This window comes from Bos mutus, chromosome X (assembly GCF_027580195.1).
Source record: "Bos mutus isolate GX-2022 chromosome X, NWIPB_WYAK_1.1, whole genome shotgun sequence".
Taxonomy (NCBI): domain Eukaryota; kingdom Metazoa; phylum Chordata; class Mammalia; order Artiodactyla; family Bovidae; genus Bos; species Bos mutus.
In genome coordinates this window covers 48,729,913-48,742,979 of record NC_091646.1, presented here as the reverse complement: position 1 = coordinate 48,742,979, position 13,067 = coordinate 48,729,913, and the positions used below count along the sequence as shown (strand labels likewise).

The window sequence follows — 13,067 nt, the reverse complement described above, 5'->3', positions numbered from 1 at the left end:
CATTAGAACTGGGTCAAATGCATCCTTTTTAATAGCTGAGTAATATTCCATTGTGTACATGTACCACAACTTTCTTATCCATTCATCTGCCGATGGACATCTAGGTTGCTTCCATGTCCTGGCTATTTTAAACAGTGCTGTGATGAATACTGGGGTACACGTGTCTCTTTCAATTCTGATTTCCTCAGTGTGTATGCCCAGCAGTGGGATTGCTGGGTCTTATGGCTTCTATTTCCAGTTTTTTAAGGAATCACCACACTGTTCTCCATAGTGGCTGTACTAGTTTGCATTCTCACCAACAGTGTAAGAGGCTTGCTGCTGCTGCTGCTGCTGCTGCTGCTGCTAAGTTGCTTCAGTCATGTCCGACTCTGTGCAACCCCATAGACGGAAGCCCACCAGGCTCCCCCGTCCCTGGGATTCTCCAGGCAAGAACACTGGAGTGGGTTGCCATTTCCTTCTCCAATGCATGAAAGTGAAAAGTGAAAAGGAAGTCGCTCAGTTGTGTCCAACTCTTAGTGACCTCATGGACTACAGCCTACCAGGCTCCTCCATCCATGGGATTTTCAAGGCAAGAGTACTGGAGTGGGGTGCCATTGCCTTGCTTACCAACAAACAAAGGTCACAAACTATTACTCATTGAAGGATTATTTTGTGCTCGAGCATACAGTACATTTAGGGTTGTTCTATGGAACAGGAATTTAACTAAAACTAACTTAATAAGGATATTTATTATTCACGGGTTGGAAGTACTGAGGTACGGCAGTCTTGATGATTGTTTGATTCAGCTAAGGACTCAGCTTTTTCCCCATCTCTTTCATCTGCCACTCACAATATCAGCTTCCATCCTAAGGCTGGAAACTTGATGTGTGCAAGGAGTCAAGCAACTTTTGAAGGAAGAAAAGAAGACATCTTTACTGATGGCCTTTTCTTATGAGTGAGAACACTTTCCTCAGAAATTTTTCTGCAATCTTCTCTTCACTTCTCATTGAGCAGAGTTACATCACCACCCATTCCAGAGTACCAAGGGAATGAATTATCCCTAGACCAAGCAGACTCACCTCTGGAATTGGGATCAGCTTCCTTGTGGTACATCACTAAGGAGGAGGGAGACATATTTATGTAAAAGTGATGTTCTTTTAATATAGTAAAGGATTATGTTAAGCAACACAGAATATACACAGCACCAATGTTACAGTGAGAAAGAGCACAATGGCAATGTCTTAGCAATTGTGACCTCCAAAAGCCACCAAGGAGATCTCATCTACTCTTACTGCTTTTCCCAGCCCACCCCATAATATGACTAGATCATAATTTTAAAAGGAACTAGAAAGACTTGATACTTGCAGATATTTCAGAATATCAGATAGCTCCTCAGTTAGTATATATACAAGAATCCTGTAAAGTAATTACCAATCCCCTTGGAAGGATAACTGAGTTATAGAAACATTAAGTACTTTTTCCAAAGTGACACAAATAGTGGTAAAGTCTCTACTTATGCTTTGGACTGTTATAGCTCTGAAGTCTGGCCATGTCCCAGAGTAGAGCCCGCAGGAAAGAGTCCCTACTCTACTATGCAGCCTCCTTTGAGAAAGTGCTTACAGGGCTTTTTGTAATGTTTGAAATGTCAAACACTAGTTATACTTAGAAAGAACTTAAAGAGTAACTGGGTGAGGATATCGATTACAAAGTGAAGTGAATGATCTTTCTCAAAGGAAAGCAGGGTGTTTGCTTTGATATCCCTACTGCATCAGTAACAGAAGTACAGGGAAAGTGGCATGATTCATGGCACTGGCAGCTTTCTCTGGCCACAGAGCAACCAGAGCTAGAAGGACCATGGGAAGGATATCACAACTTCTGGGGACAGCAGGAAGGCAGTCACAGTTTCAGGGGACAACACAAGGGCAGCCAAGGTGTCAGGGGACAGTAGGAAAGCAGTAGAAGCTTCAGAGGACAGTGATCATCAGCAGGTGGCAACAAAAGTAACAGTTTCCAAAATAAAGGCCAGGAGCAGAGTTTTAGTAAAGCATTCAGACAGTAATTTGAAGTAGAGGATTTATGTGGCAAAAACAGAACTATGTTCACCAGCATGGAACTGAACATTATTTTTCATACAAAATTAAAAGCACATTCTAGTTCCTTCATGACCACTTGCCCAGTCTCCCTCTCTTCGAGAGCAACCAGCTTCATCTAAATTATTTCATCTGATTGATGGTTGTCATATATAACTTTATGGTTACTTCTGTCTCCAGTATTCCTTTGGAAAAGGTGTATGGATTCATTACATATTCTAACATATTGTCTACAGATTATAAGATAAAGTCAAGGATGTATCTGCTGATACTTTTTAAGATGACCTGTCTTTATACTTAGAAATGTCTCTTTAATAGTAGGCTTCCCTGGTGGCTCAGATGGTAAAGAATCTGCCTGTAATGCAGGAGACCTGTGTTTGATCCCTGAGTCAGGAAGATGCCCTGGAGAAGGAAACAGCAACCCACTCCAATATTCTTGCCTGGAGAATTCCATGGACAGAGGAGCCTGGCAGGCTACAGTCCATGGGGTTGCAAAGAGTTGGACACAACTGAATGACTATCACTCACTACAGGGCTTAGAAACTGGTAACTCTAATTTACGAAAGCACCTAGTAGTGTAGTGCACCACCTCTTTATGGTGGTGGTGGTAACAGAGATGACTTTTTTCCAGAGGTTAAGTCACAGTTGTTCAGACCTCACCAGATCTTTAATTCAGGGAAGTCTGAATTCTAAACTGCACTCCACATTAAGAATCTGGGGGCTAAGATTTCAAGTTCAGAGAGTCATGTAAATTTTCTATACTTGGGAGAGAAAAGAGCAAATATTCATGGAGCAGCTAGGTTTTCAAGAGCAACTTTATTCCCAGATCTGATGTTCAGCTGAAAAGAAGAGAATGAAAGCTGTGTTCACTGATCTTTAGTTACCCGGTTAAAATCCCTAGGCTACACTTTCAGTTCTGACATGCAAAGAGCTTGGAAGCCCTGTACTTACAACAAGAAAAAAGCTGAACAAACTGAAAATCAGTGACTTAGAACCATCATAGAACTGAGGTCACAAGGCAGATGACCACACCAAATTCTGGAGAAAAGACAAATCGGAGAGTCACAGCCTATCTCTCTACATTGAGTAGAAACTGCTAGAGACGTAAACAGGTAAGAACACTTAAGTGGGAATTTTGACAAACTGCTGGAGACTGAGGGTAGAATAGTATGAGAATGAGAAACCCCTAAGGGACCTGCAGTGGACTTTACCTCCAGGAAGTCATAGTGAAGATAGCAGAAAGATCTTAGGGCTCTGGCAGTGGGAGGGGAAGTGTACACTCAAGAAATACACTCCCCAATCTTCTCCATAACAAAAGGCTACCCTCGAGTGGAAAAGACTTTCCCAGAACATTATCCCAGCTAAGGGAAAGGCATTCCTTATATCCAGCCCACTCTAACCTTCCATTCTCCCGTAAGGAGAAGAAAGACACTAAACAAATACTTGTGAAGGACAGAATCAAGAGGCACAGGCCCACAAAAGACTGGAATTTAATTGTAAGATTATAGAACACTTCCTCTCCTCCACATGCTAATAGGCCTCCAGTACAGTAACAGTGAAGTGCAGCTGAAAGAGTTGCAAATGCAGACTCTCTCTGCAAGATATAATTAGGGAAGCCCAAATTGCCAACATCTGCTGGATCATGGAAAAAGGAAGAGAGTTCCAGAAAAACATCTATTTCTGCTTTACTGACTATGCCAAAGCCTTTAACTGTGTGGTTCACAATAAACTGTGGAAAATTCTGAAAGAGATAGGAATACCAGACCACCTGACCTGCCTCTTGAGAAACCTATATGCAGGTCAGGAAACAACAGTTAGAACTGGACATGGAACAACAGACTGGTTCCAAATAGGAAAAGGAGTACGTCAAGGCTGTATATTGTCACCCTGCTTATTTAACTTATATGCAGAGTACATCATGAGAAACGCTGGGCTGGAAGAAGCACAAACTGGAATCAAGATTGCTGGGAGAAATATCAATAACCTCAGATATGCAGATGACACCACCCTTATGGCAGAAAGTGAAGAGGAACTAAAAAGCCTCTTGATGAAAGTGAAAGAGGAGAGAGAAAAAGTTGGCTTAAAGCTCAACATTCAGAAAACAACTCATGGCATCTGGTCCCATCACTTCATGGGAAATAGATGGGGAAACAGTGGAAACAGTGTCAGACTTTATTTTTTGGGGCTCCAAAATCACTGCAGATGGTGACTGCAGCCATGAAATTAAAAGACGCTTACTCCTTGGAAGGAAAGTTATGACCAACCTAGATAGCATATTCAAAAGCAGAGACATTACTTTGCCAACAAATGTCCGTCTAGTCAAGGCTATGATTTTTCCTGTGGTCATATATGGATGTGAAAATTGGACTATAAAGAAAGCTGAATTGATGCTTTTGAACTGTGGTGTTGGAGAAGACTCTTGAGAGTCCCTTGGACTGCAAGGAGATCCAGCCAGTCCATTCTAAAGGAGATCAGTCCTGGGTGTTCTTTGGAAGGACTGATGCTAAAGCTGAAACTCCAATACTTTGGCCACCTCATGCGAAGAGTTGACTCTTTGGAAAAGACCCTGATGCTGGGAGGGACTGGGAGCAGGAGGAGAAGGAGATGACAGAGGATGAGATGGCTGGATGGCATCACCAACTCAATGGACATGAGTTTGAGTGAATTCCGGGAGTTGGTGATGGACAGAGAGGCCTGGCGTGCTGCAGTTCATGGAGTCGCAAAGAATCGGACACTACTGAGCGACTGAACTGAACTGAACTGAAAGTTAAGAGGAGAGACAAAAATAGAGGCTAGAGGAATTTGAAGACTGGCACCTACAGTTACAGCAAACATTATGCACAGCCCAACTGCTACTAAAAGTCGGTTTACCTCAGTTCTTATTACCATCATCCAACTTTCAACACAAAATTATAAGATGAACTAAAAGGCAAGAAAAAGCATTGTTTAAGGATACAAAGCATCAGAACCAGGCTCAGATATAATGCAGATTTGGGGATTATCAAACAGGCAATTTAAAATTAACATGATTAACTTGGTATTTTAATTGAAGGATAATTTCTTTACAATATTGTGGTTGTCTCTGCACTATATCATCACCAATCAGTTATAATTTTATATATATATATCCCTTCCCTCTTGAGGCTCCCCCAAATTCACACCATCCACCCCTCTAGGTCATCACAGAGTACCAGGCTGGGCTCCCTGTGTACTCCCTTAATACAGTAGCTTCCTGCTAGCTATTTATTTTACACATGATATAGTGTATATATGTCAATGCTACTTTCTCAATTTGCCCTAGTCTCTCCTTCCCCCATTGCATCCACAAGTCCATTCTTTATGTCTGCATCTCCATTTCTTCTCTTAAATAGGCTCATCAGTACTATTTTTCTGGATTCTCTATGATTAATATGTTAATAGCCATAGTAGATAAAACTAGACTGGTGTGTATGGCAAGTGTGTGAGATCCCAATTGGTTCTAATCCTTGGCGTATTCCCACTCTGCCAAAGATGAGGCGCCCTTGGAATCCCCTGCAAGAGAAGACCTGACAGGAGGCAGGAAGAGGAGCCAGGACTGCCCCTACATGGTGCCTGACCCCTCACTGTGGGGTGAGAAACAGGATTGTCTGAGCAGGTGCGGGTCCTGTCAGGGAAAGGTCCTCTTTCCTGGGCAACTGTGGGGACAGTGAAATGGTAAAGTGTGCCACCACAGCGACTGAGAGAACAGCAGTGTGGCAGAAAGAATGACGACACTGGCGCAGACAAGTGGTTTGTCTCCTCAGCCAGAGGTCTATCAGGGGCTGCCTTCCCTTAGAAGAGGGGCAGGGGCTCGGCCTCCACGGGCGCCCCTTCCCACTTTCCTCCAGCCCACGGCCCCTGAAGGTGAAAGCAGCCCCCCAGCCACCCGCGCCCAAGAAGGATGGCCAGCGTGATGGGGGAAGGGAGGGGGTGGACACCAAACACTCTGCAGGTTCACACACAAACACACACACACTGCGGGGCGGCCTGTATCCATCCGCTGCTCCCTGCAGTGCGACCCCTCGCGACCCTCCCAGCCCCGGCCCACGACCCCACTACGCTGCAGGGCCAGAAGCGTGGGGCTGCGGGGGGGGTGGTCACCCCACGGGGGGCAGCGGAGGGCTGGCGTGGCTCCGCCCCTCAGCCTGGCGTTCTTCCCGGCCCCGCCCACTCTGGGTCGGAACTACGGTGGGCCAGCGAGGGGGCGTCGAGCCCATTCGTGCCGTATCTCTCCGCCCCCCTTGCTAATACTCTCTGCGAGCAGTCGGTACCGCAACTTGTGCAGCCCCTGCGGGGTTTGGCGCGGGGAGAGGGAGCCCTCTTTGCCATTCTGCCCACACGGCGAGCTGTGGGAACTGAGAGAGGAGCTGCGACCGGAGTGGGGAGGCCGACCACTGGAACCTTGCGCCTGCGAAGGCAAGTGGGGGTTTCGCGGGGCGAAGACCGGCTCACAGCCTGCCCTTGGCAGCCTGAGGACGGGGAGGCGAGATTGTCGGAGCTGGACCCTTAGAGAGGTCCTTAGCGCCGGGGCACTGGCACTGAGAAGGCGGCGACCGGCTCGGGCCGGGTCCGGGTCTTGGCCGCAGGGGCTGCCTCGGATGCTGGGGAGGCATACGGCGCGGATAGTCCCTGGCGGGCTTTCCGGGTGGCTGTACCCCGCCCTCGATGGTGCCTGTGCGGGGAGAGGGCTGTGCGGGAAGCTGCTACGGCCGAAATGGCGGAGGGAGCCAGTGTGGGGGCTCTGGGAGGCCGCCGGAGCCGGGACGGGAGCAGTCTGGGCCATGGTTCTGCCAAGGGGCCTGTTGTGCCCCTCGTGCCGGGTGTGGTCCCTTCCCACAGGCACCTCTTTGATGTCAGTCTTCTGTCTGCGCAGTTGATCTGGCGACTTCAATGGAAGGGGAACTGAGCGCGTAGGTTATGAAGACACCAAAATGACAAATCTGTTGCTTCTTAATACAGCTGTTTAGTTGCCTTCCGTATTTAGCTCTTGCATGTGTCAAATGCAAGCAGATGACACAGTGAGGAGTCCGTAGGCTTTCACAGGAGGGATCCATATAAATAAATGATGTATTAATCCACGTTTCTCATTTGGAACCTGTTTTCTGAACATCCTAGCGCACTTGAATATGTTGAAGTGTGGGAATGGCTCTTCAGAATAGAGAGGAAAATTTTCTGCAGGGTCAGTTTAGAACGCACGAAGTCAGTCTGCCCATTTAGTTTCTGGTTCTGGAAACCCAAACCCATTTTCCTTTCACAGCCACTCTCATTTTGGTGCAGAAGCAGTCCCACAGAATTTTGGAGTTACTGGGAAAGGAAAGTGAAGTCGCTCAGTCGTGTCCGACTCTTTGCGACCCCGTGGACTGTAGCCCACCAGGCTCCTCCTCCAGGCAAGAATACTGGAATGGGTTGCCACTTCCTTCTCCAGGGCATCTTCCCTACCCAGGGATCGAACCCAGGTCTCCCACATTGCAGGCAGACGCTTTAACCTCTGAGCCACCAGGGAAGCTCCTGGGAGTTACTGGGAGTGGGTATCAATTTCTAGAAGGTGAGAGATGTTTATTTAGTTACTCCTTGATTCTTCAAAAGGACATTTTAGTAATTCTGGGAATCTGTTCATTAACCTGATACTTTTCTACCATTGTCAGCATACTGTTTTGGCGTTTTACTGAATGTCCCTCCCTTTTATGCAGGATGTGACTCTTCAGCTAGTGGACTGTTTTTTAGTGGTAAAGATAGCATCTCCTGAAACCACCTGCTGTGTGGCCTGGCTGGCATAGGTGGTGAATGAGGTCGGAACTATGTATGTGTGGGGAAGGGGAAAAGGCTGCGGCATGCAAAATGATATTGAAATGATAGCCCCCATTATCTTCACTGCCTGCCTTCTAAATACAGTTGCCTACGTTCCACTACCCACTCTTGCATCTCATATTTTTATTCAAGGGAGGATGTGATGCCTCTGCTAGGAAAATGACTGACTTTAGAGTTGGGAGGTATGATTAGACAAGCTGCAGGTCTCTAGCAGGGGAGTGGATGGGAGATCACTTGGGAAGAGCAGAGAGATGGGAGACATTTTTCATGGCCTTGAATATACAGAAGTGTGTGTTGTAACACTTGTGATGGGTGTTGGGTCATCTCAGTCTCTTCTGTTTTCTTTCTTATTTTTTTGTCTTTCATAGGTTTGTTCTTTTCAGAGTCCTGTAGAAATCTGCAGGTAGCTGTTCTCTTTGAATTTGATTAGGAAAGAAGACGAAAGCTATTCATTTGAATCCAAGGTGAGTGGGAGCATGAGCACCCTCATTGATTGAGAGTGGGAATTGGCTATTGACAAGTAAGACTAGATCATATCTTGAAGCCATTGTATTCCAACTTCGCACACACCTTTGCCCTCACATTTATGTATGGGAAATGGGGATATGATAAGACACGGTTGTGACTATAGGGTAATTGATAGATACCCAGGAAGTAGAGAAGGGTAACATGGAAGAAGATCAAGGAGGCCAGAAACAAAGCTCTAGATTTGGAAAGGCAGGTACTGGGTTTAGAAGCCAGAGTGCATATCTACCAAATGCTTAAAGTTCCAATCCCTTCTGTGTTTTTGTTCATAGGTCCACCTGTGAGTTGGCTATAGGGCTTGTCAACACCAGAAACAAGAGAAGAGGAGAAAAGTCCACCATATCAGTGCAGGTTGGTGTGAGGCATACCAGGATAGACCTGTGGAGTATAGTGGTATATTCCAAAGGGGCTGTACCCCTTAGTCTTGCTCACTTTCACCAAACTTTCTCATCATCTCTGTTCCTATTTGATGCAGAGGAAAGAGAAGTGTCTGGACAGGGCATTGTTGGGCATTAGTGGGACTATGGTAGGGATAAAACGAGGTAAAACATTTTCTACTATTCTACTATTACCATACAATCCATCTGTAGTCTTACGTCCTGTGTGACTTTGTGCATAGAAAAATGCAGTTGGAAGAGACTGAAAGCTTGTTTTCTTCTTCCACCTCAGGTCTATCTCCAGTGCTAGCTGTGGTGGCTTTGGAGTGACAGAAGATCATCACCTTCAACCTAGTAAAAGAATATTAGGACACTGACCCAAGACATATTGAGAACCAAGGCCAAGACTGTGTAGAGCTATCTATATAACTAGGCTTCAGCTATGCCTGGAGCTAAGAATAGAAGGAATAGGAATAGAAAGAATGAGAATAAAAAGAAGGCAAAAACTGAAAAAAGGGCTGTTGTAGAAGCTGAAGGAAAAAGGGAGGCCACTGATACAGTCAGATCAGCTGAAGGAAAGAGGGAGGCTACTGGTGCAGCCAAAACCCAGGCCAAAGCAATAAGCAAGGCAGGGCCCCGGGCAGATGCAGTGGCAGTGGTGAAGCCAGCGTCTAAGAACAAGATTGTTACTGAGATGAAAGAACATCTGCCAGATGTCCGTCCCAAAGCTGAAGATGAGGCCAATAGAGCAGCTCGATTTTGTTCTGCGGCTCAGGCTACTGCTGAGTCCAGGTTTACAGGTAAAGATAAGACTCGTACTGATACCTGCTTTGGGGCTGGAGAGGAGGCCAATGTTGGTTCCTGGTTCTGGAATGGAGAAGAGATTGGTAAACATTTCAGTGCTAAGGATGAAGGTAAAGCTGATACTGGTCCCCCATCCTGTGCTGAGAAGTTGGAGCCTGTGGCTGGGACCAGCTGTAAGGCTAGGCCAGGAGCTGAGGAGGAGGAGGAGGAGAATGTTATTGGGAGCTGGTTTTGGGATGGAGATGAAACTAGTTTTGACCCTAACCCTAGACCTGTGAGCAGAATAATTAAGCCTCAGCCTGTGGATGAAATTAATGAAAAAGATAGGCCCAAGGACTGGTCTGAGGTAACTATATGGCCCAAAGCTCCTGCTGTAACTCCAGCAGTGTTAGGCTTTAGATCCCAAGTCACATGTGAGAAAAAGCCTCCTTCATATGTTGTCCTGGCTTCTGCTGAGGAAAATACCCGTTCTTCGCCTGTGGCAACAGCAGCAGCACGCCCTTCTAGAAGCACTCCCTCTAGCTCACAGCCTGTCTCTGAGTTCCCATTTGGTTCTGACCCTTGCATCCAGACCATAGAGGAAATTAGGCGCCAAATCAGGATCAGGGAGGTGAATGGGATTAAGCCATTTTCTTGCCCTTGCAAAATGGAATGCTACATGGATTCTGAAGAGTTTGAAAGACTTATTACCTTACTTAAGTCAACTACTGATCCTCTCATTCATAAAATAGCTCAAATTGCAATGGGGATCATTAATGTTCATCCATTTGCTCAAGAGTTCATTAATGAGGTGGGTGTAGTGACACTTATTGAAAGCTTGCTCAGCTTTCCTTCCTCTGAAATGAGAAAAAAGGCTGTCATTACTCTGAATCCCCCCTCTGGGGATGAAAGACAACGCAAGGTTGAATTACATGTTAAGCATATGTGTAAAGAAACCATATCGTTTCCCTTGAATTCACCTGGACAGCAGTCTGGATTAAAGATACTAGGACAACTAACTACTGATTCTAACCATCATCACATTGTTGCCAATTACTTTTCAGAGCTTTTCCATTTGCTGTCCCTTGGAAATCGTAAAACTAGAAATCTTGTTTTGAAAGTACTTTTGAATATGTCTGAAAATCCAACTGCAGCCAGAGATATGACCAATACAGAATCATTAGCAGCGTTAAAACTCATCTTTAACCAGAAAGAGGCAAAAGCCAATCTCGTTAGTGCTGTGGCCATATTTATTAACATAAAAGAGCATATCAGAAAGGGCTCAATTGTGGTCGTTGATCACTCCAGTTATACTACACTCATGGCCATTTTCCGTGAAGTTAAAGTGATCATTGAAACAATGTAAAATGAGCTAGAAATAAAAGAGAATGCTTTTAACAATCTACACACTTGAATAGGCTGTCTGTTCCCAAAGAGCCACACATAATGTTTTGGTCATTACAGTGTGCATGCTATGAATTACATCTTTAACACAATATTACCTGTGACAGTCTAGCCTGAGCTAGACCATTTTGGGGTGTCAGTGTTTCATTATGAGTTGAAAACATCTGTCAATTATTACGTAGATGGAGAGCTTTTTAACATTTTACTTAAGATAACCTGCTGCATCGTAAGTAAGCTAAACTTGTTCGTTAGTATCTGCTTAAATCCATTTGCAGCTTCAAATGATTAAAAAGATATATCCTTGAATTTATAATGTAGTTGCATAAACAAGGTATATACACAAAAAGATACCTAATGATACACATATATTCATATGTATATATATATACACAAACATATATATATATACACCCCACATGCTCATCGCCAAATGTGCATTCTCAGTATACAATGGCAGGATTGCTTGCTACAGGCTGTTTAATGTAAAAGGAATTACTGTTTTTCCCCTATTTTACCTGAATCAGATAACTCATTCTACAAATACAAATGGCCCTGAATCTCAGATAAAATGCAATATTCATTTTTATTTTGATAACTACATTTATAACTCATTTTTTGGCTATTTCATTTATGTCAAGTCATACAGACAAGAAAGGAGGTAGGTGTAGAGAGGAAACAATTTCCAGAGTACCTACTGTTAATGTCAGTAACTGTTAGCACTACATATTACAGGTTTCCTCTTTTCAACAATGGTTCTCTGAGCTACATACTGGTATTTTTTTACGATTATAACTCATTATTCTGGATCACCTCCAATGAGAATTAGGGAGGTTAAATCATTTTTCCTAGATTTACATGGCAAACAAGTGACATTGCTGTTTTGTATGATACCAAACCCACTCTCATTGCCCCACTACCTTATAACCCTCTTCCACTTTTTTGTGCGGCAGCCTTCAAGGCTCACAGATTGGTTTTAATGATCAAATTTTGCTGTAGATAATGCTCCTGCTAGTCTTGCAATTCTTAACGTCCTCTGAATGCACATGTCCATTAGGCACTTGGCTAAACCTTGCTGGAGTTAGAAGAAAAGTCTAGGATGAATGTATATGAATTTGAACTGGTAGTGTCTGGTAAACAGTTGGTGCCCAAAACAGTTGAATGGATAAGATGTAAATTTGGAGTGAAAACAATTGAAATTTGCTATATGACCTTATGGGCTTCAATCTGTATGTACTTTCTCCCTCCAAAGAACTAGAATCATTCTGTACATTGTTTCATACCTTACATTTTAAAAGATAATTGTTTTCTTCCTCCTTGCAAAGCTACCTTAATTTGTTTACCATTTGTAATTTATTCTCCTGTGAGTCGTGAAAAGATAAAACAGTTCTATCTTTTACTAGTAGGCGAGCCTACTCTCTGTATTTGTACCAGCTAAAACTGTATGGGATAAACTTAATTGGAGAAGTTTAGGCCCAGGCCTAGAACTGCAGCTTCGTCAACACAAAACAGGAAAGCTAGGAGAGAAGCTGATGCCTCAGTCTACATGATAGTGATTCCTGAAGTTCTGTGGTCCAGAAAGCATTTCTAGGACTTTTGGACTATAGCTCTGTTTTCTAAAACTCATGGTAGGAATTAGAACCTCTTATCTGAGTTGAAGTGAATGTCTCGGTATGTAAAATTATTGGATTATATACTTTGTTAAGCAGTTAAAATGAAACAGGACCATACTGTAAATACTGTTTGTAACTTGCCTTCTCCCTGTCCTCTACTGTCTCTTGTGACCATCTTTCCATATCAATAAATAGACTTCTACAAATATTTTTGAATCTCTTATTTAAAGTTTTTCTTGTGTTAACATTTGGTGCATAGTACTCTATAATCTTCTACTGCATATCCTCTTAATAAAGAATGTGCGTAAGCTTATTCTCCTATAAAAATAAGACTACAGTATTCTGCAACTTGCCTTTTTGTCCTTTCAGTTATCTTTCCAATTTAGTATTCTGCATATCTACCACATGCTTTTTATTTAATAGCTTAATTGAGATATAGTTGACATATATCAAACCCTACATATTTAAAGTAT

The 13,067-nt window shown here is 43.9% G+C and overlaps 1 protein-coding gene across 5 annotated transcripts in view; it reads left to right on the top strand.

Annotated features, from left to right (window-relative positions):
- Nucleotides 1-12,847, top strand: part of GPRASP3 (G protein-coupled receptor associated sorting protein family member 3) — a 108,325-nt gene extending 95,478 nt beyond the window's left edge. For 4 of the 5 annotated variants that reach the window (XM_070366110.1, XM_070366109.1, XM_070366111.1 and 1 more), the window contains 3 exons: nt 8,264-8,359; nt 8,693-8,771; nt 9,090-12,847. In XM_070366110.1, coding sequence (XP_070222211.1) covers nt 9,240-10,946 — 1,707 coding nt within the window. In that variant the 5' untranslated portion in view covers nt 8,264-8,359; nt 8,693-8,771; nt 9,090-9,239 and the 3' untranslated portion in view covers nt 10,947-12,847. Of the gene's footprint in view, nt 1-5,645; nt 6,504-8,263; nt 8,360-8,692; nt 8,772-9,089 lie in introns of those variants that run through there. The other variant, XM_005888599.3, reaches the window with a different exon arrangement.
- Nucleotides 12,848-13,067: the final 220 nt, after the last annotated feature.